Source organism: Odocoileus virginianus, chromosome 3 (genome assembly GCF_023699985.2).
Source record: "Odocoileus virginianus isolate 20LAN1187 ecotype Illinois chromosome 3, Ovbor_1.2, whole genome shotgun sequence".
Classification (NCBI taxonomy): Eukaryota; Metazoa; Chordata; class Mammalia; order Artiodactyla; family Cervidae; genus Odocoileus; species Odocoileus virginianus.
The window spans coordinates 10,258,341-10,283,858 of record NC_069676.1 but is presented as its reverse complement, the minus strand read 5'-3'; the positions used below and the strand labels follow the sequence as shown (position 1 = coordinate 10,283,858).

General features: G+C 55.3%; 1 protein-coding gene across 7 annotated transcripts in view; it reads right to left on the bottom strand.

Annotated features, from left to right (window-relative positions):
* Positions 1 to 483: 483 nt before the first annotated feature.
* CACNA1A (calcium voltage-gated channel subunit alpha1 A) overlaps positions 484 to 25,518 on the bottom strand; it is a 370,739-nt gene continuing 345,704 nt past the window's right edge. For 3 of the 7 annotated variants that reach the window (XM_070463180.1, XM_070463175.1, XM_070463196.1), the window contains 12 exons: positions 23,047 to 23,174; positions 21,676 to 21,772; positions 18,252 to 18,357; positions 7,978 to 8,085; positions 7,763 to 7,863; positions 6,368 to 6,477; positions 6,124 to 6,262; positions 5,901 to 6,014; positions 4,572 to 4,607; positions 3,389 to 3,575; positions 2,834 to 3,084; positions 484 to 2,082 (listed from right to left, as the gene is read on the bottom strand). In XM_070463180.1, the coding sequence (XP_070319281.1) occupies positions 1,369 to 2,082; positions 2,834 to 3,084; positions 3,389 to 3,575; positions 4,572 to 4,607; positions 5,901 to 6,014; positions 6,124 to 6,262; positions 6,368 to 6,477; positions 7,763 to 7,863; positions 7,978 to 8,085; positions 18,252 to 18,357; positions 21,676 to 21,772; positions 23,047 to 23,174 (2,091 nt within the window). In that variant the 3' untranslated portion in view covers positions 484 to 1,368. Of the gene's footprint in view, positions 2,083 to 2,833; positions 3,085 to 3,388; positions 3,576 to 4,571; positions 4,608 to 5,900; positions 6,015 to 6,123; positions 6,263 to 6,367; positions 6,478 to 7,762; positions 7,864 to 7,977; positions 8,086 to 18,251; positions 18,358 to 20,738; positions 20,836 to 21,675; positions 21,773 to 23,046; positions 23,175 to 25,518 lie in introns of all 7 variants that reach the window. The other 4 variants (XM_070463183.1, XM_070463198.1, XM_070463188.1 and 1 more) reach the window with 4 other exon arrangements.

The window sequence follows — 25,518 nt, the reverse complement described above, 5'->3', positions numbered from 1 at the left end:
AACTTCTTGGGTGCCGGTGGTGAGTGGGGTGGGAGTGCCAGAGGCCTCGGGTGGGCCTCACCTCCCACTGGACTTGGGGGTCCTGAGCTAGGCTTCCAGGTACCTCCTGCAGGGTGTTTCCAATAGGAATTTTGCTAATATTTGAGGCCTCACACATTTTCCTTGGGGTCTCACTGGCCAGATCATGCAGGAATACTATCCAGCAGACTGTGGAGCCGTGGGGAGGTGGGGTGGGGGTGGTCTGAGGGTGGAGGCATGGGGTGGTGGTGGGGGGGACTCTACTGCCCTGCTGTCCCCCATCCAGGACAACCAGGTAAAGACCCAGCCAGTGTCTCTGGCTTTAACTTTCCTGCAAAGAGTCCTGGTTGAAGAGCTACCGCTTTCTCATCCTTAACCACTTTCCAAGTGCCTCCTACCAAGGTCCCCCCAAAGAGACCTGGGGAGTACTTTGCAGAAGCTATAAAGACCACTCCAATACAGAAGCCCTTTGATTCAACTTTTTTTATTTTTTTTTTCTTTTTGAATGTCATGCAATAATTCACAGTCCCAAGCCCACAGTTTTCAAACAAGGTAGGAAAAAGGAAAAAAGAAGCAAAGGAAATCGGTGGTGGTGTTTTTTTTTCTTTTTTCTTTTGTTATTTCAAGCAGGACCAAATGTCAGAAAAAAATGCTTCTTTTCTCAATCATTAATTTTTTTGTCCTTTTTAAAATTGTTTATTTTTTTTTAAATTGATTTCTGCAGGCAGTAATAGTAGGGTTTGGTATAACCAGCAAGCACTCCTGTGTGTGTCTGAGAACGTGTGTGGGGTATGAGTGTGTCTGGTGGAGGTCTGTGTGGGACGCTGGGTTTCCTCTTGGCTTCCGGCTTCTAGCCACACACACGGGCCACCAGCACGCGTTCACCAGGGAAAGGAAAGATTTCAATTGAGATGATAAAACTCATCAATAGAAGCAATTTTTTTTCTCCCCGTTTTTCTTTTAAAAATGTTTTTTTTTTTTTTTTTGAAATTTCCATTTTCCCCAAGGTTCTCCAAAAATGGCTGAGTTAATTCGAATCCCTTGGCTGTGTGATTTGTCTGCTCCCGAGGGCCCCCCGCCGTCGTCGTGGGGGATCGGGGCTGGGTGGGGGGCGCCGTCGCTGCCCAGGAGGGTCTTTCCGGGACACCCTGGTGTGTCCCGGCCCTGGGGACTCCCTCCAGAGTCCGGGGTCGTCCGGCTGGTCCTCTCCTGGGCCCTCCCGGGCCTCCCCGCCCCCGTGTGCTGGGCAGGTGGCAGCGAGGTGGCCCCGCGGCCGGTGCGGCTCCTCCCCGAGGGGGGCGTGCGCGTGGGGTGCGTGGGGGGGCCGGGCGGGCGCCACCTCGCCCGGGCTTAGCACCAGTCATCGTCGTCGGTCTCGCTGTAGGCTTCGTGCAGGCCTTTCCGGGAGCCCGGCCCGCGGGGCCTGGCCAGTCCGTGGGCGGGGTAGTAGCCGTTCGGGAGTCGCCGGCCGTGCCTGGAAGGCGAGGCGCACGCCGGGCCCGCGGCCCGGGGAGTCCTGGGCGAGCACGCGTGGCGCGCGGGGGGCGGCGCGTCGTAGGCGGCGGCCCGGGGCTCCTCCTCCTCCCCGCCGCCGCCGCCCGGGCCGTCGGGCTCGTCGTAGTCGGAGCCCCGGTAGTAACCATGGTGGTGCCGGGGGCCCGGGGGGCCCTCGGCCGCGTGCGCGCCGGACGCCGGCCATCGCGCCCCGCCGTGGCGACACGGCGCCCGGGGGGACTCGCTCCGGGCCGGGCCCGGGACCCGCCGCTCCATCGCGGGCGAGCGGCTGCTGCCGTGGCTTCCCGTGGGCGGCCGCTCCCCGGCCAGGGGCTCGGCCACGGGGCCCGGGTACCTCCGCGGGCCGCTGGGGGCCGTTCGGCCCGGCCGCGCCGCGGGCTGCTGCTGCTGCTGCTGGGGACCCGAGCCGCCGGCCTTACGGATCACGGGGGAATAGGACACGTGCGGCCGGGGAGTGGAGGGGGTCTGGGGGAGCTGGCGGCGTCCCCGCCGCGGAGTGCTGGTACCAGATGTTGAGGGGGCTGGGCTTCCACTTACGGAACTACTGCCCTACACGAAAATTGAAACAAAGGAAATCAAAAAAAAAGATACAACAAAATCAACCAGAAGGAGACGGGAGGAGACACAGAGGACGGGAGGGTGGGGAGCGAAGGAAAATCCGGAGGACCGGGGAGGAGGAGGGTGGGAGGGACACACAGGACGTTCAAATGGAAAAAAAGGAAAAAAGCAACAGCCACAGGTGGGAGGAGGGGGAGGAGGGGGGAAGGAGGAGGAGGAGTGAGAGAGACAAGGAGGGTGGGGGGAAGTCGAAAACCAACACAACAAAGTGAAAAGAGAAATGAGAAATGGAGTTTTGTAAGTTTCGGGGTTTAAAAATAGCAGAAGTTTCAAAAGTTACTCACAGGCGTCCAGAGGACAGAAATCATAATTGAAACAAAAAACGGAAGCCGGGTTAAAGGAAAGCAAAAGGCAGAAGGTAGCCAGGGTGGGCGTGAGTCGTAAAGACCACTGCTGGCCCGAAACTCAAACGTGATCCACAACCAAAGAGGAAGCAGCTGCGGGCGGCGGGGAGCGGGGAGGCAGGCGGGCGGGGGGGCTGGGGTGCAGAGTGGGGAGCCAGAGGGGCAGGGGGCAGTGCCCACCCCTGCCCGAGCCCAACCCCCTGGCTTCGGGAGTCCCGTGGTGGGCAGGTCAGATATCACAGCAGGAGTCGGGAACCCCGCCCAGAGGAGCTGTGGGGCTGTGGCCCGCCCTCCCCCATCCTCTCCAGTCCGGTCCACAGTGCCTCTGCCACACCCACCTGCCGGTGGGCCATGTGCTCTCGGCCCTCACTGGGTGAGCGGGACCAGCGCTGGTCTCGGGCCCGGGTCCGGCCGTGGTCCGGCCGCTCCTGGGCGTAGCGCTCCTTGTCGGGGGGCGGGGGGTGATGGTGGTGATGGTGGTGGTGGTGTTGCCGATGCTTCCGGTCCTTGGGCCGGCCCCGCTCCTGGTCCCTTTCCTTTGATGGCAGGTCCCCAGACTGGGTGGTCATGCTCAGGTCTGTCCCCAAGCCTGGGGCCGCGTGGGGTCAGACAAGACAGAGGCTGTGAGGAGAGGGTGGCATGGGACGTGCACGCGGGCGCCTTCCAAGCGGGACTGCGGGCCCTGTGGGCACCTTCCCTTGGGCCCAGGATGGCCTGGTGTGTGTGTTGGGGGGGAGCTGGCCACCAGGTTGTGAGCAGCAGCTGGTGCATCTCGGTCCCCCTTGGTCCTGTCCAGGCCTTTCTGTCTTTTCTTATTCAGTCTTCCCCTGCTCCGCCTTCTCCCCCTAGATCCCCTGCTCTGCCCCCTTACACAGCCTTTCGGGGCGGCCCACCTGTGTCCACGTCCGTGTAGCGGCCCAAGGAGCGCTCGGAGGTGCGGTGGCCACGGTCTCTGCGCCTCGGGTGGTGCCGCTGGTTCTCCTCGGGCGGCACCCTCTCCAGGGAGTAGTCGTCCAGGCGCCGGGCCTTGGGGCCCAGCACGGAGGCTGAGCGCTTCATGGGGCTGGTGTCTGAGATGGTCTGGGGTGGGGGGGAACAGGCCGGCGGGCCGGGGTCAGTGGCTGGGATGCAGCGGTCCCCGTCTGCCCCATCCGCCATCAGTGATGGGGCTGTGACCATCCGGGGGTGGGGTCTTTGGGGGGAGCCTCCAGGACTCCTCTCTCCCCTCCCCAGCTCCTCCTGGCTTCCGCCAGGAGGCCCCGTCCTCTCCACCTCCTGCTGGGACAGGCAGGCCGGCTGAAGGGCAGAGCTTCTCCATCCGGAGTACAGACCTGGGAGCCCTGGGCCCTGGGCAGCTCGGCCTGCTCTCCAAAGCGGGTGAGGAGCCTCAGCCCCTCCTTGCTCTCAGGCCTATCGGCCCAGGGCCAGGCACCCAGCACACAGTCCTCCTTGGCCAACTGGGACAGGACTTTCCTGCCCACCTGAGTCCAGCTTCTATGGGAAGCCTTTGAGGGGCTGGCCTGGTATTTGAGACCCCCGGGGGGACCTGCTCTCCTCGTCCTTGGCCTGCAGCTTGGGGGCCTGTGTGTTTGCTGCACCCTTGGGTGGAACTGGGTTCCCTGCGGCTCGGGGAGGAGAAAAGGAAGACAGAGCAGACTTGCCCAGGGCCTGGCCCAGTGACACTGCCTGGGACTGGACTTTTAAGGGACACGGGGCTGTGGGACCTGAGGTTCATGGGTGGTGTCACGGGAAAGAGCCCCCAAGAAGGAGTGAGCCAGGCAGGGCTGCAGGTCAGGCTTCTTGGAACGATGGACACCCGCCTGCCAGGCTTGGGGGGCTCTGAAGAGAGGGTGGGAGGCGGGGGGGCAGGGCGGGGTCACCCCTCCAGGGCACACGTGGGCCACACAGAGACAACACATGAGGATGGGGCTCCACGGGGTGGGGGGCAGGGGGTGCGGTCTGCAAAGAAAGGGTGGGGTCCGAGGACCCGGAGAGATGACAGGACTCCCACGAGGGGGGGTGGGCGGGAAGAGGGGGCCGGAGCCCAGCTGGGTGGCGGGCGGGCGCGGTACATACACTGAGGTTATTCCCACGTGGCCGGCCCCTTCTCCTCTGTCACAGCCCCACGGGATGGTGCACACAGAAAAAACAGAAAGAAGGAAATAAATATAAAAGCCGAGAGGGAGAGGGGGAGGTGTGTGGGAAATGGAGGAGAATGCCAGGGGCGGGGAGAGAGAAGAACCTGAGGTGGGAAGGGAAGGGGGAGGCAGAGAGAGGTTAGCGGCCCGGTGCGAGGGCGACCCCAGGCCCGGCTGGTCTTCCTCCCCTGGGGACGGAGCACACAGGTGGCAAAGGCACGAGACGACAGATGGGGCGACGTGGCCGCAGGCGCCTGGCCCTGGACTCTGCCTCATGCAATGCGCCCCAGCCCTGGCTCGGCTGACACTCGAAGCTTTGGGGGCAGGGTGGGGTGGCCGTCAGCTGGTTGTGCCCCCCTCCTCCTGGGGCCCAGAAGCTCAGTCCTGGTGGAGCTTTGGGGGGGCCCCTTGGGATGGGACTGGACAGTCACATGCAGGCTGGGTGCCTCCCACCCAAGTTCCCAGCAGCCAGAGGCCACGCCCCTGGGCAACCCTGGCCCCGGCCAGGCACAGCACAGCCCCACCGCCCCCCGTGCAGATGCCACTGCGCAGCACACGGGCAGCCTGCCACAGTCAGACATGCTGCCCTGCCTCTCAGGTTGGGTGGACAGCCCAGCCATGCTTCTGGCCCCTCTGTCCTGGTGGGCCGGGGGCAGTGGGATCCCGCTCCCCGCCAAAACCAAGCCCTGCAGCTGGGTAAAGCAGCCACACACAGACACGCGTCAGGCACACACAACTGCTTCTCCCCAGCAGCTCTCACAGAGACCAGACAGAGGGACGACTCCCAGGCCCCACCCCAGACATGCTACCAGATCCCGGGACCTGCCAAGTTCCCCAGAGCATGTACGATGTATAAGAACACCCATCCCTGTGTGCATGCGCCTGTGTGCGCATGCGTGTGTGCGTGCATGTATATTCTTCATTGCATCTCTCACCGGGGCCTGACACATCCCCTCCCATCCTCCCTCCACATCCCCAATATGTGTCCTCCACATCCTCCAGCCTCAGCATCCCTAAATGGAGCAGAGACAAACCACGTGGTGGTGGCCACGGTGCCCTGCCCCAGAGGAACCTCGTCCTCTCCCAGTCCTCCGTCAGGGAGAAACTAAGAGGATCAGGCCTCTGGGGGTTCCAGAGGTGTGGACCCTTGCCTGCCGCAGCCAGGAGTGCAGGAGTCCCACCCAGCCCTGGGCCCCTGGGCTGCACAGGGAAGCCGGGACTCCAGCGGCCAAGTCCAGTCCCCAGGGTGGTGGGTGAAAGCTCTCACCTGGTTCTCGGCGGGCAGGCGGGGCATGGAGGCGGCCCGGGCCTGGCCTTCCATGGGGAGGTAGTGCTCACTGTCGGAGTAGCCGTCTCTGCCCATCTCTCGCATCTCCACCGACTGCGGGGCAGATGGCAAGGCCGGGTGAGCCCTGGGGCCGCCTGGCCGGGGGACCCCGGGGTGGAGGGTTGGCCGGGGAGCCAAGGGGGCGGTGGGGCCATGGAGGTACCTGAGAGTTAGGCTGGCTATTGGGCACATCGGTGGGGGGGCCCCGCTCCGGGCTCCATGTGCCCGTCTTCTGGAACATCTCCTGGGCCCGCTGGGTCACCCAGGACGGGCTCTCCTTCATGCCACTTTCGTGAGCCGTCCTGTGTGGGGCACAGGGACCAGGGTGACGGTGGGCACTGTGGTAGCTTTTGCACCTGGCACCCAGCACCCCAGTCCCCTGCCTTCTGGCCAAGAGGGACACTCACAAGCCTCCTCCTGGGTCCAGCTGGGTGGAGGGGAGGGCGTTCTGGCCAGGCCCCCCCTCCTGTGTTGGAGATGGGGGCTCCATGCGCTGGAACATGAGAGGTGTCCGGTTCTGGGGAGGCAGAGAGCAGCATGTGTACATAAGGTGGCCGGGGTGTGGGGGGAGCAGGGACAGGGAAGAGGGTGTCCCAGGCTGAGGCTTTGGTTTCAAGACTGCAGTGGGGAGGCTATGGAGGGTATGCTTAGCCCACCCCTGGGGTGAAATCCTAGAAGCCATTCTTGAAACCCACCCCCACCTTAAGACACACACACACATTCAAGTCTGATCCATCAGTGAGTCCTCTAGACCCTTCCAAGTCCATCCATAACCAGGTCACTTCTCACCGCTGCATGACCCCCATCCTGGTTTTCATGTTTTGGCCAGGACCACTGCCTCCTCCCAGGTTCCCAGCTCCAGCCCTTACCCTCCATGGCCACCAGAGAGCACCAGTGAACACCTGCAAGAGATGGCTTCCCACCTCTCCTGAAGCACCCTTGTGGCTCCCACCTCACACTGAGCAAAAGTCAAAGGCCCACAAATCCTGAATAATCTGTCCTGTCACCTCCCCACTCTTGTCTCCTTCCCCTGCCCCTCTTGCACACTCTGTTCTGCCATATTGACTTCCCTGCTATTTCTCAAACTCAAACTCATGGTCCTGCCTCAGGGCCTTTGCACTGGCTGTTCCCTCTGCCAAAAACACTCTGCCCCTAGGTATCGGCTTGGCTCTCTCTCCTCTTCCTTCACGTCTCTCCTCTGATGTCACTTCCTCAGCAATGCCTCCCAAACCACCCCTTTCAAATCACATTCCCTTGCCCATCCCCTGTTTTTTCTCATGACACTTTTTTCTGCAGTGCTATATAATTTCATCATCTATCATTGCTAGCCTTCTGCCAACTGGAAAGTCTGCTCTGCAGGGATTCTGGTCTGTTTTGCTCACAGACGCATACCCAGAGCTGAGAAAGGTGCCTGGCACACCATAGGTGTCCAATAAAAAAAAAAAATTTTATTTGTTCTGCTTATTGGCTTATTTGGCTGCACTGGGTCTTAGTTGCAGTACATGGGATCCAGTTTCCTGAGCAGGGATCTAACCTGGGCCCCTTGCATTGGGAGCGTGGAACCCTAGCCACTGGACCACCAGGGAAGTCCCTGTGCAGTAAGTATTGGTGGAGCAAATGAGTTACTCCAGGTTATGTCTCCTTGGCATTGCCCTCCTTCTTCAGTGACCTGTCCTGGAGCCTGACGTCATCCCACTGTTCTGATTGGTCCTCACGGTGACAAGGGACACACTCTCTCCCAGCCTGGGTGGCCCCAGAGTGATGGATGTCGGAAGCGGCGGCTGTCAGGGCTGGAGCCATACCTGCTCCTCGCGCATGGCCTGCAGCTTCTTGGCCTTGCTCTGCCGGTAATATTCCATGATCATCATGGCCGCGTAGATCTTCCCCACCGTCAGGTCCGTGGCTGGGGGCAGAGGATGAGCTCACCATGGGTGAGGGCCCCTGTATGCACCAGCCCCGCTGTCCCGAGGCCTCCTCTTTCCTCCCCCCTCTGTCCCAGGCTGGGCCTGGCTCTTACACTTGTGGGGGGTGACCAGCAGGTCCAGCGTCTTCTGGGACAGATTGGGCCAGATGGCCATCATCTCCTTCCGCAACTCGGCATCCATTTGTTGTTTGTCAGCTCCGCCTGCAAGTGGGAACAGAGAGGCATCAGCTGGCCTCTGGGGAAGCTGCAAAGCCATAGGCTCCTGCTGACCCAGGCTCTGGGGTCCTGGTCCCCAGCAGGGCCAGGGCCTTTGAAAGACTGTGTGGGAGACAGTCCAGCATCCAGAGGGACTGACCTGGCCCCTACTTACCAGCTGTGTGACATGCGTGTTAGTCTACCATGCTGTGCTTCAGTCTGCACATCTTTGAAATGGGGAAGATGGCAATAGTACCTGCCTCAGTGAGTTGTCTGAAGATCAAAGTAGTTGATGTGTGGCATTAGAACTATGTCTGCTGTAGGGAGCCTGGGGTAAGCCTTAGCGAATAGTCCCGATAGAGGAGGTTTGTCCCTCAACCAAATCCCCCTCCTATGAATGCTGACCTTGGAACTAGCTGACCCCTGGCCCCTTACCCCAGCCATCATGATTCTTTGTCCCCCCTGCCTGGGTGCACGGGGGTGTAGCCCTTCCTGCACTCCCTGGGATTGGCTGGAGCCATGAGATGTGTTCTTGCCAATGAGGTGTGAGCAGAGTGAGGTGCCACTTTGGGCATTTAATGGCCAGTGCAGAACCCTCCTGAGTTCTCATTCCCTCTGTCACAGCAACTGGTAACACGGGACAGTGGTTGCCCACTCGGGCCTGGTCCCTAAGTGACTAATGAACAGCAGACCCTGCTGAGCCTGGAAGAAGTTCCCACATAAGGCAAGTGGGAAGTGAATCTTTGCTGGTTCAAGACCTTGGGGCTGTTTGTTATGGCGGCACATTCTCCTTCATCCTGACTGATACATCAGCCTGGACCCTGTTTCGACTCTTGTTTCACAGCCCCCAACACAAGGCACAGGGGTGCTGTCCTAACACTTACCGGCAGTTAGGGACATTGATGCTAGAGAAACGGTCTGAGGGCTTTCTGCTGGGCTAGATATTCACCCTGTGGTTGCTGGATTATGGGAGGAGGTCCAGGAGATCTGGGGGAAGGGCAGGGGCCGGCTATCAGCCAGCTGAGTAGTATCGCAGTGTTTTAACAACCACCCACGGGGGCCTGCTGGCTGAATAGCTCCCCACCCAGGCAGCCCCAAGAACCCCCTCTGCCTCCACTCCCTGTCCACCCCTGGTCGCCCGCCTGCCTTCACGGCCCCTCCTTCTCCCACTCCCGTTTCCGGATCCAGCCTAGGACTGTCTTTGGACTGTCTAGGACTCCTGTGCAGTCTCTCCTCAGCAGATGTGGGTCAAAGCACAGACACCTGCCAGGCACTCCATGCCTTCACTCATCTTCCCTTGTGTGACTCCAGAGACATTCTTTACGTAGAGAAAAATTCTTTCAGAAGGGTCTTTTGTCAAGTCAAGCACAGATCCTGTTCCACAGTGAGGATTTGGAGGCAGCAGGGAGCTGCTGAACGGCCTGGACCCGTGTAGCGGCCTCTGCACAAGTCCTCCCACACCCACCAGAGGGCGCTCGTGAACACCCGAGGGCCGTCGCCTCTGCCCCGGTCCACCTCCCGTAGCCCTCCCACAGCCACCAGAGGGCGCCCATGAACACCCGCGTCAGTCACGTGTCTCCCGCGCTCAGAGCCCTTCAAAGCTCTCCGCTCACCCAGGGTGGTCTCCCCAAGTCCACAAGACCCTGAACCACCTGCCCTCATCTCCTCTACTTTCCCCTTTGCTCACTCTGTTCCAGCAAACACCAACCTCCTCAATGCCCCGCAACCACGCCAAGCATTGTCCTGCCTCAAGTTCTTCGCATAGGCTGTTTCCTCTGCCGGGATGGTCCTTTCTACAGGTATCGGTGTAGTTCCTTCCCTCATCCGCTTCAGGTCCCTGCCCAAATCCTTTATCAAAGAGGTCTTCTAGCTGCCACCCAACCTAAAACAGCCCCCCTCTTCTATGCCTTTTTCCGGCTTTATTTCTCCACTATGTAGCTCACCACTTCACTTCTTGTGTCTGCAGGGTCTAAAGGTGCAGAGATCACGGGCCAAGCTGTGTGAGGGTGGGGCTGATGGGTGGGCCTGGACTGAGGTTGTCGGAGAACCTTCGAATAATCATCTGTTTTGTAGCTGGCCTTTCAAACACCCTTGACACCAACCTGTAACAGTTTTTCTTTCCTCTAGGAAAGCAGTTGGAATGAATAGCTACATCTCCCATCCACTGTAGCTAAGTGAGGTGCCTGGGGCCTCTTTGGCTCCTTTTCAGAGACATGGGAAGGGAAAGAAGAGAATGTGACATTCCTGTGAAAAGTCACTTTTGCCCAACAGCTTACATATTTCCTGTTTTGGGTGGAGAAAAGGAAGCCACTTATTGTGTGGACTGAATTGTGTCCTCCCAGAATTCACATTGAAGCTCGAATGCCCAATGTAATGGCATTTGGAGATGGGCCCTTCAAGGAAGTGACTAAAGTTATGTGAGGTTATAAGGGTGGTCCCTAAGAGAGACAGACAGCAGGGGTGCATATGCACAGAGGAAAGGCCATTGAGGACACAGCAAGAACGCGGCCGTTTGCAAGCCGAGAGCCCTCTCAGGAGAATCTTAACCTGCCGACACCTTGATCTTGGACGTCCAGTCTCTAGAACTGTGAGAGTAAATTTCTGTTGTTTATGTGCTGTCTCCGGTATTTTGTTATGGAAGCCTGAGCTGACTTGGATTCCTGTTCTTGGTGAATGGTTTAGGCAGGGTCAAGGTTTCTCACGCTGTCAGAGACACTTGAGGCTGGACCATTCTTGGTTGTGGGGCAGTCCTGAGCATTGCAGGACTTCATGCATCCTTGGTCTCTACCCACTAGCTACCAGCAGCACTCCCTGACCCTAGTCCTGACCACCAAGCCTGTCCCCAGACATTGCCAGGTGTCCCCGGGCAGACACAACACCTCTGGCTGAGAATCACCACCTTAGACTCCTGCTTCACAGGGAAATCTCTCATTCGGGATTGTTGTTCACATTTAAATGCAGTAGATACCCTGCCTAAGAATCTTTAAGTTGAGAACTTTCAAAGATGTGAATGTGCGTTCCATCAATGTCAGGCCAGGCATGAGTTAAATTGCAGCGTCCCTCCATGTCCTACTGCTGACGATCCTTCAGCTCTACCATCTCCCACCTCATCTCCCTCCTCCGGTCAGTAACTCTTCTTGCCTGTTCACTCAATTCCAGTCCCTGTGTTCCAGCTGTTATGCTATACTCTGTACTTTTCAAGGTACTATACTGTAAGATTGAAAATGTTTTCTTTCCTGTTTGTTTTTATACATTATTTGTGTGAAAAGTATTATAAACCTATTACAGTATGGTACTATGTAGGCGATTATGTTCATTTGGTACCTAGGCTAGTCTTTTGGACTTAGGAACATACTGGACTCATGAATGCTCTTGGAACAGAACTCATTCATATGTAGGGGACCTACTATGAAGGGAAAATCCTTAGAGGATTTCAAGGTGGCTCTCGGGGTCATGGGATCCACTCAAGCCTGAATCCCAGGTTTACTCCTCCTTCAGGTACAGAGTTGTTAATACTGGGGCTCCCAGGGCTTCCCTGGTGGTTCAGATGGTAAAGAATCCTCCTGCAATGCAGGAGACTTGGGTTCCATCCCTGGGTCGGGAAGATCCCCTGGAGAAGGAAATGGCAACCCACTCCAGTATTCTTGTCTGGAGAATTCTATGGACTGGGGAGCCTCACAGGCTACAGTCCATGGGGTTTCAAAGAGTCGGACATGACTAAGCAATTGATACTTTCACTTTCAAAGACTGAAGGTACCCCTGTATTTGGGCATCAGTCCCCCAGAAACCAGTGGTGTCCCAGCGTCTTCCCCTCCCCTATATTACTCTGCACACCTCTGGTGAGCCTTCTCTGTTGCAGGGTCTGTCCCACACACGTGGCAACATTCAAGAGCTTCTCTTGGGACTCCCCTGGTGGTCCAGTGGTCAAGACTCCATGCTCCCAAAGCAGGGGGCTTGGGTTCAATCCCTGGCTGGGGAACTAAGATCCCATATGTCACATGGCCAATAAATAAATAAAATAAAACATTAAAAAAAAAAAAAAGCCTCCCTGGCATGCCAGGTACCATGAGGGCCAGCCCACTTCCAGCTTCCACAACCAAAACTGTCCTCAGCCTTCCCTGGGGTGGACTGCTGGCACCCAGATAGGAAGAAGGTTTCTTCTCTGTATGGTATTGAAGACAACAGGAGAAGGAGGTGGTAAAATAAGACGGGAGCTCCTGCTGCCATCTCTGTGTTAATTTGTTCTGTTAGAACTGACAACAATTTCTATTAGTTCATCAAAAGCTTCCACTTCTGCTCCTTAATATGAAAAGTTGTAAAGAGTGAATAAAGCGTCATTTTTCAGGCTAAAAAAAAAAAACAAAACCAAAACTGTCTTCAGACATTGCCAGTGATCTCTGGAGGCAGGATCATGCCTGGTTGAGAACCCCTGACTTAGAGTTTAAACCCTGACCAGGATCCCCAACCCCCGACTCTGCCCTTCCTTTCCTTTCCATAACACTTCTGGTCTTTGAACACGTTACATATTCTACTTATTTATAGTGGCCTATTTGTTTGTTGCCTGTCTCCCCACAGCCCCATGAGAGGCTGGAGGTTCATCTGTCCTTCCCTGGCACATCCCACTTGCTGAGGATAGGACACACAGCCTGTGCTCAACGGAGCTCTCCTCCAGGCAGGTCAGATTAATGGTGAGCAGGGCCCTGTGGGACTCCCGGGCGTGAAGGCCGTTTCCCTCCCCCTTGTCTTCTAGGCAAGACTCCAGCCTCCAAGACCTTTCCTGAATTCCAAAGGGTGGATCCCAACAGTTGCTAATCAAGGGAGCAGCAGCCAGGAAACCACCTGAGGCAAGATTAAAGGGGCTGGAGAAATTCATCAAGATTAGGAGAGGGCTCCCCTTGTAGCTAAGTTGGTAAAGAATCTGCCTGCAAGGCAGGAGACCTGGGTTTGATCCCTGGGTTTGGAAGATCTCCTGGAGAAGGAAATGGCAACCCACTCAGTATTCCTGCCTGGAGAATCCCATGGACAGAGGAGCCTGGCAGGTTCATGGAGTCACAAGAGTCAGACACAACTTAGCGTCTAAACCACCACCACCACTTGAGACCCTGCACACACTCTAACATTGTCAGCAATCCCACCCTTTCAAAACTTTGCAGAAATGTTGTTCAGTTGCTAGGCTGTGTCTTAACTCTTTGCGACCCCATGAACTGTAGCACGCTAGGCTTTCCTGTCTTTCCCTATCTCCCAGAGTTTGCTCAAACTCATGTCCATTGAGTTGGTGATGCCATCTAACCGTCTCATCCTCTGTCACCCCCTTCTTCTCCTGCCCTCAATATTTTCAAGCATCAGAGTCTTTTCCAATGAGTTGGCTCTTCTTGTCAGGTGGCCAAAGTATTGGAGCTTCAGCATCAGTCCTTCCAATGAATATTCAGGGTTGATTTCCTTTAGGATTGACTGGTTTGCTCTCCTAGCAGTCCAAAGGACTCTCAAGAGTCTTCTCCAGCTCCACAATTTGAAACATCAGTTCTTTGGCACACAGCCTTCTTTATGGTCCAACTCTCACATCCGTATGTGACTACTGGAAAACCCATAGCTTTGACTAGATAGACCTTTGTTGGCAAAGTGACATCTCTGCTTTTTAATACACTGTCTATGTTTATCATAGCTTTTCTTCCAAGGAGCAAGCATCTTTTAATTTCATGGCTGCAGTCGCCATCCACAGGTAATTTATCCTAGCAATGTGATTTATGGTGGGGGTCTTGAGCCATGTGGTATCAGCATGACCTCTAGAGAGGCTAGAGGCTGAGCAACTGAGGTCAGCCAGGTTTACATGACTAATTCTCAATAAATATGCTAGACTCAAAGTTCAGGTGGGCTTGGGTGGCTGACAATACTTCATACATGTTGGCACACATCATTGCTGGGAGATGTAAGCACTGTTCATGTGACTCCACTGGGAGGGAGTGGAAGCTCCCTCTTGGTCTCGTCCAGACCCTCTCCAGGTGCCTTTTGCCTTTGCAGATTTTAATCTGTATCCTTTTGCTGTAATAAACCACAACTGTGAGTAAAATAATTCTTCTCAGTTCTGAGTTCTATCAAATCACTGAATCTTGCCCTTTTCTTTTTTTGAACCTTCGTTTTGGGCTATCCTGGGACCTCTGGACACAGGTTCACTAGAGGAAAACAGCAACTGGGATACAAAGGTATTATGTAGGGGCTTCCCAGATGGTGCTAGTGGTAAAGAACCTGCCTGCTCATGCAGGCAGGAGATGCAAGTTCGATCAGATGCAGGAGACATAACAGATGCAGGTTCGATCCCTGGGTTAGGAAGATCCCCTGGAGGAGGGAACAGCAACCCACTCAAGTATTCTTGCCTGGAGAATCCCACGGACAGAGGAGCCTGGCGGGTTACAGTCCATAGGGTTGCAGAGTCAGACACAACTGAAGTGACTTTGCATGCATGCATGTACCAAGAGTGGGTGCACTGTTAGACCCATTTTACAGGTGCGGGAACGGTAGCAGGCAGAATTCTAAAGTTTACTCTTCTCTCCCAGCAAGATTCTGCTTATTCAATCAAATGATAGTCTAGGGACTGCTATAAAAGGACTTTGCAAATGTAATTAAAGTCCCAAGTCAGTTGACTCTAAGCTTCAGAGCTGATCTAGGTGGATCTGACCTAATCAGGTGAGCCCTCTAAAAGCAGAGCATTTTCTTGGTAGCAGAGAAGTCAGACAGACTTGGAGCGCATAAAGAATTAGATGCATCCCCAGGAGCTAAGCATAAACTCTGGCTAGAAGCCAGAAATGAAATGGGGACCTCTGTCCTGCAGCCACAGGCAACTTAATTTTGCTAACACTTGAATAAGCCTTGGAGTAAATTTTCCCCCAGAGCTTCCAAAGATGAGCCCAGCCTGGCCACCTTGATTTTGGGCTTATGAGACTGTGGATGGAGAGCGCAGCTGAGTCTATCTGGACTTCGACCTGCATACCTATATGCTAATAAATAGGTGTGTTTTAAGCTGTTAAATTTGTGGTCATTTGTTACATGGCATTGCTAGCTCATGTATTACATGGGCTGAGGCTCAGAACAGGTGCGGTCTTCTGCCAAAGTTTACAACTGAGGACAGGGCAGGTAGGTGGGCAAGGTGAGTCCACTTTAAAACACGATTATAAGAATGCAGCTGAAAAAAAAAAAGAAAGCAGCTGCCCATGCTTCTGCTTCCTCACCTCCCTGGGTTGGGACCTGGACCAGTTTCAACCATGTGTGGGGACCTGGACCAGTTTCTGTCTCACTGGACCAGTTAGTTGCTTGGTCGTGTCTGACTACGATCCCATGGACTGTAGCCTGCCTGGGTCCTCTGTCCATGGAATTCTCCAGGCAGGTATACTGGAGTGGTTTGCTATTCCCCTCTCCAGGGAATCTTCCTGACCCAGGGGTCAAACCCAGGTCTCCTGTATTGCAGGCGAATTCAGTTTCAACCATGCTGATAAGCACACAGTCTGGGGCAGGCAGCGGCACAGACAGACAGGCCCCGGGTCCAGACTAGATGCGTGTGCTGAGATGCCTGGCAAGTCTGAACCGCCTTCCTCTCACTTGCTGCATGAGAAAGAAATTAACATGGTGTGTCAGACTGGGGCCGGACCCCTGACCCTTCACCTTCTCCACTTATGCTGTTCCCTGAGCCTCAGCCTCTCTCCTGAGTCTTTCACTCGATGTGGGGGCACCTCCTGCTCTCTTTCCTTGGATCTGCATGTTTCCTGGCTCTGACCGTGTCTGTCCGCAACGTGGGCCCTCCCTCGCCCCACCTCCACCAGGCCCTGTCTCACTGGAGGCTGCTGGTCTCCCTCTTGAATGTCTTCCTTCCGAGCAACTTCCGGCCTTGGTGCCTCCTCCCCCTCTTCTCCTCAGGGCCCTGGAGAGAACGTGCGTCTGCAGTGCGGCCTTCCTTCCTGGTGACCTCTCAGGGGCTTCAGCTGGGTGGAGCCCTGACCTCTCTCTTCATCCCCACTGAGATTTCCACCCCTCTGCTGGACAATGGACCCTGTCCTCCACCAGCTACTCTCCCAACTTCCTTCTCTTTGGTGACCCATGTGCCTCTGTCCCTGCCCTGCTGTCTCATGAGCTGCCAAGTCACACCCAGTCTGCTGTTAGGCCTCTGAAACCCACTCTGGGCAGTCTACTTCAGAGCTGCCCTGGTCAAAGTGATCGGTGGTGACCTAGCACAAAATCCATTGATCACTCATGGTCCTCAGTCTTCAGAGCTGTCCTGGTCAAAGTGATCGGTGGTGACCTGGCACAAAATCCATTGACCACTCATGGTCCTCAGTCTTCAGAGCTGCTCTGGTCAAAGTGATCGGTGGTGACCTGGCACAAAATCCACTGACCACTCATGGTCCTCAGTCTTCAGAGCTGCCCTGGTCAAAGTGATCGGTGGTGACCTGGCACAAAATCCATTGACCACTCATGGTCCTCAGTCTTCAGAGCTGCTCTGGTCAAAGTGATCGGTGGTGACCTGGCACAAAATCCATTGACCACTCATGGTCCTCAGTCTTCAGAGCTGCCCTGGTCAAAGTGATCAGTGGTGACCTGGCACAAAATCCATTGACCACTCATGGTCCTCAGTCTTCAGAGCTGTCCTAGTCAAAGTGATCGGTGGTGACCTGGCACAAAATCCATTGACCACTCATGGTCCTCAGTCTTCAGAGCTGCTCTGGTCAAAGTGATCGGTGGTGACCTGGCACAAAATCCACTGACCACTCATGGTCCTCAGTCTTCAGAGCTGCCCTGGTCAAAGTGATCGGTGGTGACCTGGCACAAAATCCATTGACCACTCATGGTCCTCAGTCTTCAGAGCTGCCCTGGTCAAAGTGATCAGTGGTGACCTGGCACAAAATCCATTGACCACTCATGGTCCTCAGTCTTCAGAGCTGCCCTGGTCAAAGTGATTGGCAGTGACCTGGCACAAAATCCATCGGTGGCTCTTGGTCCTCACTCTTGGTCAGTCTTGGTCCTGGGAAGTGCTTAAACACTGGAGATGCCTTTTAGGAGCCAGAGTTGTCCTGCTCTCCACCCACCTCCCTAGCCTCTCCTTTTCACTCCTCGGCTACCTTTAATGCTGGGGTGGCCCATTAGGCTCAGTCTTTGGGGGTCTCTCGGTTCACTCATCCCCTTGGAGAGCTCCTCCAGTCTCCTGGCGTAACACCTGTCAGATTTGATGGCTCCTGACTACATCTCCAGCCCAGCCAGGAGGATTCACCATCTTCCTTCCTTTAGAACCTTGTGGTGGGGGGGATGCCAGAAGTGTAAGTTGGAGGGCCCCTTCTAGCCCCCATGTCCACGAGTCACTGTTGACTCCAATCTTTCGCCCTCCCTTGGCGCCAAACCTGCTCCTCCCATCTCTTCTCTCTCAGGCAACTGGGGCTGGGTTCGTCCTTTAGTTGCTGGGGCCCCACCCCTTGGGGTTGGCCTTTATGCACTCTTTCCTTACACTCCACATCCATCCATCAGCAATCTGGTTGTCTTGACTCCCAGGACATATCCAGAATGTGAATACTTCATATGCTCTCCTTCCAAGCCCCTATCCTGTGTCCCCCCGATTTATGTCAGGGCTCCTCCTAGCCCATGGTCTATCGTGGTGGCTCAGACAGTAAAGAATCTGCCTGTGATGCAGGCGGCCCAGGTTGGATCCCTGGGTGGGGAAGATCGCCCAGAGAAGGGCATGGCTACCGAATCCAGTTTTCTTGCCTGGAGAATCCCACGGACAGAGGAGCCTGGTGGGCTACAGTCCATGGGGTGGCAAAGATTTGGACACGACTGAATGACTGACCCTTTCACCTTCTCGTAGCTCAGGCCTGTCCACTGTGGCCAGAGGGAGCTGAGCTGGCCTCTGCTCACGAGACAGCATGGCGCCCCCATGCGGAAAGTGCAAGTCAGCGCAACACAGCTCAGGGTGGGGCTGCGGAAGGGATCTGCACCTGCTGGTCCCTCTACTTGCAGGGCTTTCTCCCCAGGTATCCACGTGACTCCCTCACAGCTTCCTTACGGAGGTCTCCCCACTGCTGGAAGCGTCAGTTGCGTCCCCCAGGCGGATATTTGCCGAAGCAGGTGAATTTGCTGAGTCCTCTGAGGCCCTGGCTCCACCCACCCTGCCCCTCAGTTCCCATTCGTGCCCTTACCCTTGGCGATTTTGATGTCCAGGGCCGTGCGGATCAGAGCCATGAGTGTAGAGTTGAAGTGAACGGTGTTGTCATCAGCGACGGGCAGATCCATCCGCAGGAGCCTCTGCACAAAACCAAAGGCAAGGGCAATCATTCCCAGGGACCCCTCCGCCATCCCGTACGCCAGACCCACCCTACCCGGGGAGCCCCAGGAAGAACTCTGAAGGCAGCGGCTAGGGTGCCCCCCACCCCTCAGGTTACCGGTCCCAGTGTTCCATTTCCTGACTGCCCCTGGTGACCCATAGGGGGCGCACTGGGGACTGGCCTATGCTGCCCGTTCCTCACCCACCTACTGGACCCTAGAAGTGGCATTTCCAGGGTTGGCCCGGATCCCTGCCCTGCCCCAGAGTTCTTCTGGACAGCTCCGTTCCATTCTGACCCCAAAGAAGAAGAGCGCAAGCCAGATCGCAGCAGACATGCAGCAGCCAGGCAGAGGGGTCCATGGCCACAGCCGCTGGGAGGCCGCCGGCTCCCCACCCCAACCCCCTGGCTCGGCCCAGACCAGACCAGATGGGCACAGACCACATCATTCCTCCGAGAAGCGGCAGGCAGGCGGCTCCCCAACTACCGATGGGGCGGGCCCCTCTCAGACATGCAGTGAGGCCGTGACACAGAACAGCGGACAGGGGCGCATGCAGACGGAATCTCGAGACTCATTCATAGCTCCGTGGAAAGTGTATCTCAGGGGCATGTCCGGGTCTTGGCTTTTTGTGCGATGGCATGGGGAAGGGGTGAGAGGGTGTTCCCATGGCCCAGGGAAGAAAAATTCCCTGTATCCCAGGCAGGGGCTCTGTCCCCCATGCCTGGTGGCATGGGAGAGGGTGCTGGGCTGGCGTGCACCAGCCCAGGATGAGGTGGCATGGAGCTGAAGATTGACGTCCACCAGAGCAGACACGGGGAAGCAGAGAGCTGGAGATGGGGATGGGGATGGCAAACTCAGGGCAGAATACAAAGGATGGGTTGGGGCAGGGTGGTGAGGGAGGCAGCAGACAGAGAAACACAGACTGGGCCACTGTGCACAGTTGTGCAGGTTGTGCACTGCACAAAGGGCTCCCCATCTCAGAAATCAGGGATTTGTGTTTAAATGACACCTTCCCAGCTGACGGCGGAAACGAATCGTGCCGTCCCCACATGGGTGGATCCCAATATTTCCCCCACAGACAGAGTGTTCTGTGGGAAGGAAGCTTGTTTCAAACTGGCACAGAGGCGCTCATGAACCCGTGGTGGCCCTGCACAGAGACCAAGGAGGAAAAGGCACTCTCCCGCTCTCTTGTACATGCTCCCACACACACCAACAGGCAGTCAAGCAGAGATCAAGAGATGGACAAAAGGAAAACTAGAAACAGGACAGGCGCAGGGAGGGGCTGGTGGGGGCACTGCACGGCCTCGCCTGGGAAGGAGGGGTGCACAGGGGGACGAGGAGGAATGGGCATGTGGGGAGGCGGTTCCATGACCCAGGAGGAAGTGAGGTGCAGAGAAGAGGAGGAAGGATTCTCAGACACAGAAGGGCCAAGGTGGGATGGGAGAATGGAATGATGGGACCATGCTTTCTGGAGGGGTTGACTGTCAGTCATCCCCTGAACTTCGTGCGGATGAGCTATGGGGGACAGAGCATCTGTCCTTGGGTGCCACGGGAGATTCCGGGACAGGGGTCTAGAGGGGTGGCCCGGCCCAGCCGCCTGGCGGCTCCTTCAGCCAGCATGCACCGCCCCCCAGGTCGGCCATGGTGCCTGCCCGCCCCAGGCCCCCGCCAAGGCAGCGTGCATGGCCTGCATCAGGGTGCCACGGTCCAGGGGTCCAGCTGCGGCCCGCCTGCCCACTCTGGAACAATGGAGAGGCATGTTGGGGTGTCTTGGGGGGAGATGGGTGGCTTAGGGACAGAAGACTGGGGAAGCAACTCCAGTGGGCAAGGAAGAGGGGAGAGGCTCTGGGTTGCTCCCCGGAAGGTCTCAGATCCCCCAAGGCCCTAGGTCAGAGATCAGCTTCAGGTGTGCGTAGGGGACCATGAGACCTGGGGGCTTGAGATAGAAAAGATGGGGTCCAAGCCCCTCTCTGCAAGGTGCCTGCCCAGGTCTGGGCAATGGGGGCCACTCTGGGCTCAGTGGCAATCCCACCTCTCAAAGTGTTTGGTCCAATTTGGTTCCTGGGGGACCAGGTGCGAGGGGACTTGGGGGCTCCCCTCCCTCTCCCCACCCCAGCGTGTTGGCCATAAGAGAGTCTCAAAACACCAAGACACACTGATCAGAAAGGACGGACACAGTAAATTGCTTAGAATCAAGGGATGGTCATGATCCATTTACTTGAGGAGGAAAAGGGAAAAAAAGAAAAAAGAAAAAGAAAAAAAAGAAGAGTAAGGCTGGAAAAAGAGACTCGGCTGGCTGTTCCTGGTCAGCACTGAAAAATCCCCAGTGCCTGGACGTCGGTGGTTGGCAAGGGTTAAACTACCTTGTAAGCCACTCTGGCCGGACACTTCTTCCCCAGACCCAGGGGCGGAGACATGTGTCTCAGCATCTGATACATGTCCGGGTAAGGCATGCGGCCCCTGGCAGCACCAGAAACAAAAAACGGAGGTGGGAACGGAGAACCAAAGGAAGGGTGGGTGGAGGGAGGGGAAGAAAAGGAAGTGGGAAAAACCAAAAGAAAAAAAAATCACACGAGCCGAAAAAATAGAGAGAGAAAGATGCAGAGAACGATAAAAGAAGTGTTTCAAATAAATAAAAAAGAGGAGAAAAAAATGGGAGAGGTAATTAAAAAATATTATTTCACTGCTTATGAGCAGGGAGAGAGAGAGAAAAGAGAAAAGTCAGATTCACTTTTGACTCTGAGCTCTAGTTCTGGTGGAATGTGGACAGAATGGGGAGGGGGGGGGCTTCTCACTCAGAAAGGTCTGGAGCAATTCTTTGGTTTGGTGTCATTTAAAAAACTGGGTCAAGTTCTCTGGTTTGGCTGAGGCTGGTCTCTGAGGGGGCCTAGATGGGGAAGAGGGGCCACGACAGTGGGAGAAGGGCTGGGGCTTCAGGAGGCGAAGGGTGGAGAGGGAGAGAGTGGAGGAGATGGTGGGGGGGGGGGGGCGGCGGTCAATGCAAAGTTACGGTCCCCTCGGATGTGTCTGATTTTGGGGTGCCGTTGAGACCCCGGGATGGGCAGCTTCAGCTAAGAGCAAGCAGAAATGGCTGAAGGGAACGGAGAGATAAACGTTCCATGCTTCATCAAGTCTACGTGACTGCATTCTGTTGGCTAAGAGAGTTTTCTAGTTTAATGCAAAAGAGAGAGATGGCTCTGTTTTTTAGATTATATATATATATATATGAAATATATATATTGAAGAACCCCAAGCCACACTCATTCCATGGATGCTAGCAGGTTTTAGTGGAAATCAAACCTTGCAAGCAACCCTATGAGGACATTTCTTGCCTAAGCCGAGAGGGGGAGATATTACGCGCAATAAACTGTACATATCCTTATAATGAATCCGACCGCTGAAAGGAGAAGAGAGGGGATTAGTGGAGGCATGGGGTCAAGCTGCATCACATTGGCTCCCCGTGCTCATAAGTGAGGTCATGGTGCCAGAGACTGGGAACCCCCTGGCTTGAAGGAGTCAGGGAGACATAGGATACATGAAGGTCCCTGAGACGTTCCCAGACACTTGCAGACCCTAGGGGTGCAGGGTGGGCAGAGGGTTTTGTGTGGAGTGGGCTGGGAACTCTGGGCTGGGAGAACCTCCCCCAGGGTTTTCTGAATCTCCCTCCTCCACAATCTACATGGGCTACACTGGGGACTGGGGGGTTCGTGGCATAGAGGACAGGGGGACAGCATCCAACTGCTGTGACCTAAAATCAAAAGAGGAAGAGTTAGGAACCAGCTTAAAGTCAAGCCCCAGCCCCGCGGCTCACCCCGGCCTCTTGGTCTCGTGGCAGACTTGTCTGGGGCTGTAAGAATGGCAAGGATTCATCCCTCCCTGCCTGCCTCATGAGGCCTCTCCTGCAGTGCTCAGGCTGCGGAGGGCCTCTATTTAATGCTTTCTTAGCTCCCAAGCTCAGCCTGAACTAGAATCTTCAGTCTGTGGTTGCTGGGCCCTGAGCATCAGGATGGCACATCTGAGTGTCCAGCAAGGGCTTGGTGCTGAGAAGGTACTGAATACACTTGAGCAGGGTGGAGATCACGCTCGGAAACCATCACCTGTCAACTGGGAGGGCGCACTGCCCTGCTCATGGAGGTGGGAGAGCATACTCCCCTCATGGTCACGAACACACAGGGACCCCCGAGGCTCTGCGTCTTCTCCCCTGGCCTCACGTGACCTCATGTTCCAGGGTCCTGGAATCCCAATGGGAGCTGATCTTGTAGCTAATTCTGTTTCCCAAAGGAACTAAACCAGCCCTTCTCCCCATACTCCCAGGAGAATTGAGGCTGAGAGGCCTCTGGCTTCCTCCCTGGGGCCTGGAAAACTTGTTCTCACCATCTGGAGGCCTCAAAGTCAGGAACAGGAGAGACTCACAGGAGATGAACTCATGGTGGAGTCTCTCACTCATTTCCCAGAAAGCCTCGTGTATGGGCAGTGGTGGTACCCAAATTATTTCACCCAGGATGTGCAAGGGTACTGATTCTCATCTCTTTTCCTTTGATTGATCCTACTGAAATCCCTGCTAGCTTCCCAGGGAGACAACAGCCTAAGGTCTGGAGCCTGATCTAGACTATGCTCCAGTACCAGAGAAAAGTGGGTGATGTGGCTGGAGGATTTGGGGTGACTGCTTACCACGCTGCAGGGTCATACTCGGCCCAGACACGCACGTACTCATCCAGGTGGTGGGGACCCAGGATGGAGGAATCTCGGGTGAGGTACTCAAAGTTGTCCATGATGACGGCAACAAAAAGATTCAGCATCTGTGGGGACCCCAGGAGCCAAGTGGAGGTCGGGGAGAGCGAGACACATCCAAACACATATACACAGAGGCCCAGAGGGAGAGAGGGAGGGAGATAAAAATGGGAAGAGGAAGTCAGAGAAAGAGATGGGGGGAGACAGAGGAAAGACACGTGCTCACAGAGGAGCCCGGAAACAGAGATATGGAGAAATGGAGATGGGGAGAGAGACAGACAGAGACAGAGGCCAAGATTGATATAGTTGGAGAGAGAGGTGGAGAGGTTATGTGACATAGGAGCCAACACCAAGGGGACCACCATGCCCCCAAATCCTCCCACACCCGACCCCCAACAAGACCAAAATGAACACTCCATGGACCAGGACCTTCTCATGTTTCCATCCCCAACTAAAGGCATTACTCCGCAAATATGTGTTGGATGGATGGATGGATGGATGGATGGATGAATCTTCCTGCCTTCGCCTACATCTTGTAGCAGCCTGTCACACGCTCTTCTAGCCTTTAGTACATGGGAAGCTTGCATCAGTCTTGCCTCCAGTCCTTTGTAAATGCTGCTCCCTCAGTGGACATCATTTCTCTCCTTCTGAGTAATAACATCTGGGGAGCCCTCCCCGCCTTTATCCTTATATGCTGTTGTTGGATGTGGCTGGCTTCATAGGTGGTGGTCACATAACCCAGGCTTGTGATTGGTTAGTGAGGGGCACATGACCCAGAGTAGCAAATGAGAGACTTCCTTGGGATTTCTGCTGGCACTCTGGCAGCCACCTTCCCTCCACAGGGAGAAAGTTTGAGAATAAAGCCAGGGTGGAGGAAAACAGCAAAGAGGTTAGGATCTGCTATTGCCTGGACCCAGCCTCATCCAGACTTTTCAGTGGTAGAAATTAGTGAACTGTGTATTTCACTTACATCAGTTTCAGTTGAATTCCTGTTACTTGCAGCGAATTTTAAAGATTTTTTTTGTTTGTTTTGATGTGGACCATTTTAAAGTCTTTAGTGAATTTGTTACAACATTGCTTCTGTTTTATGTTTTGGATTTTTGGCTGCAAGGCATGAGGGATGTAGCTCCCTGACCAGGGATTGAACCTGCATCCCCTGCATTGCAGAGGTGAAGTCTTAGCCACTGAACTGCCAGGAAAGTCCCTATATGCAACCGATTTGATCAATATGTGGTCTAAGTCCTGCTCACCATCCCTGAGTGGCCCTCAGGGGGAGAAATCTTCCTTCTCTCACTCTGTCTTCCCTATCAAACTACAAATCAGATTATACTGCTACTGTCTGCTGACTGGTCTGCCCAGCACCCCTGCAAACTGAGAGAAACATGTTCTCTCCTTATATCCCCAGTACCTAGCATAAGGCCTAGCACATAGTAGGTATTAAGCAAATGTGCAGATGTAAACATAGTAGGTGCTTACTAAATAAGCTGTATTTCTAGGTGTCCCTACCTTCAGTTCATCATTTCATGATACTGATTGAGCACCTACTGTGTGCCAGTCACGGTCCTAGGTGTTGGGGTGGCAGCAGTGAACAAAACAAAAATTCCTGCCTCTTAGGGGCTGATGGTCAAGTGTAGTAGATGTCTTCTAGGGTGCCTGCCTTTCCCAGATGGGCTGTATTATGAATGTGTCTCCATATGAACCCACAGCTGCTAAGACAATGGTGGCTATTTCACCAGGAGCTAGGATGGCCCATTCAGACTCTCTTTTGGGAATTTGACACTGGGCAATGGTTCCTCTGGGCTTCCCTGGAGGCTCAGTGGTAAAGAAACCGCCTGCCAATGCTGAGACATGGGTTTGAATCCTGGGTCGGGAAGATCCCCTGGAGAAGGCAATGGCAACCCATTCCAGTATTCTTGTCTGGGAAATCCCATGGACAGAGGAGCCTGGTGGGCTACAGTCCCTGGCGTTGCAAAAGAGTTGGATACAACTTGGCAACAAAACAGCAACAACAACAACAACAACAGTGGACCCTCCAGGTCAATGGCTGTTGACACTGGACTCAGGGTGGGTGGGGGGTTGCTTTGAGACTTAGGCTGCAAGTATCTCAATGTGAGACTGCTGGTCTGAAGAGAGTGGATGTGTTGGGCTTTTGCTGAGAGATACTGGTGCTTGGGCTGAGGTCAGAAAACAATAGCTCCCATACTCCTTGGGCAGCTTACATCCTGCCAGCAGGAGCCACGGGTGGGAGGGAGGCCAACCTGGGGAGGAGGGACTAGGAGGAAAGGAGACGACTCCTGCTTCCCACGTGGCTCTGTGTTGCGGACTGAACTGTGTCCCCATGAGATACAATCAAATCCTGGCCCCCAGTTCCTGAGAATGTGACTTTATTTGGTAAAAATGGTCTTTGTACTC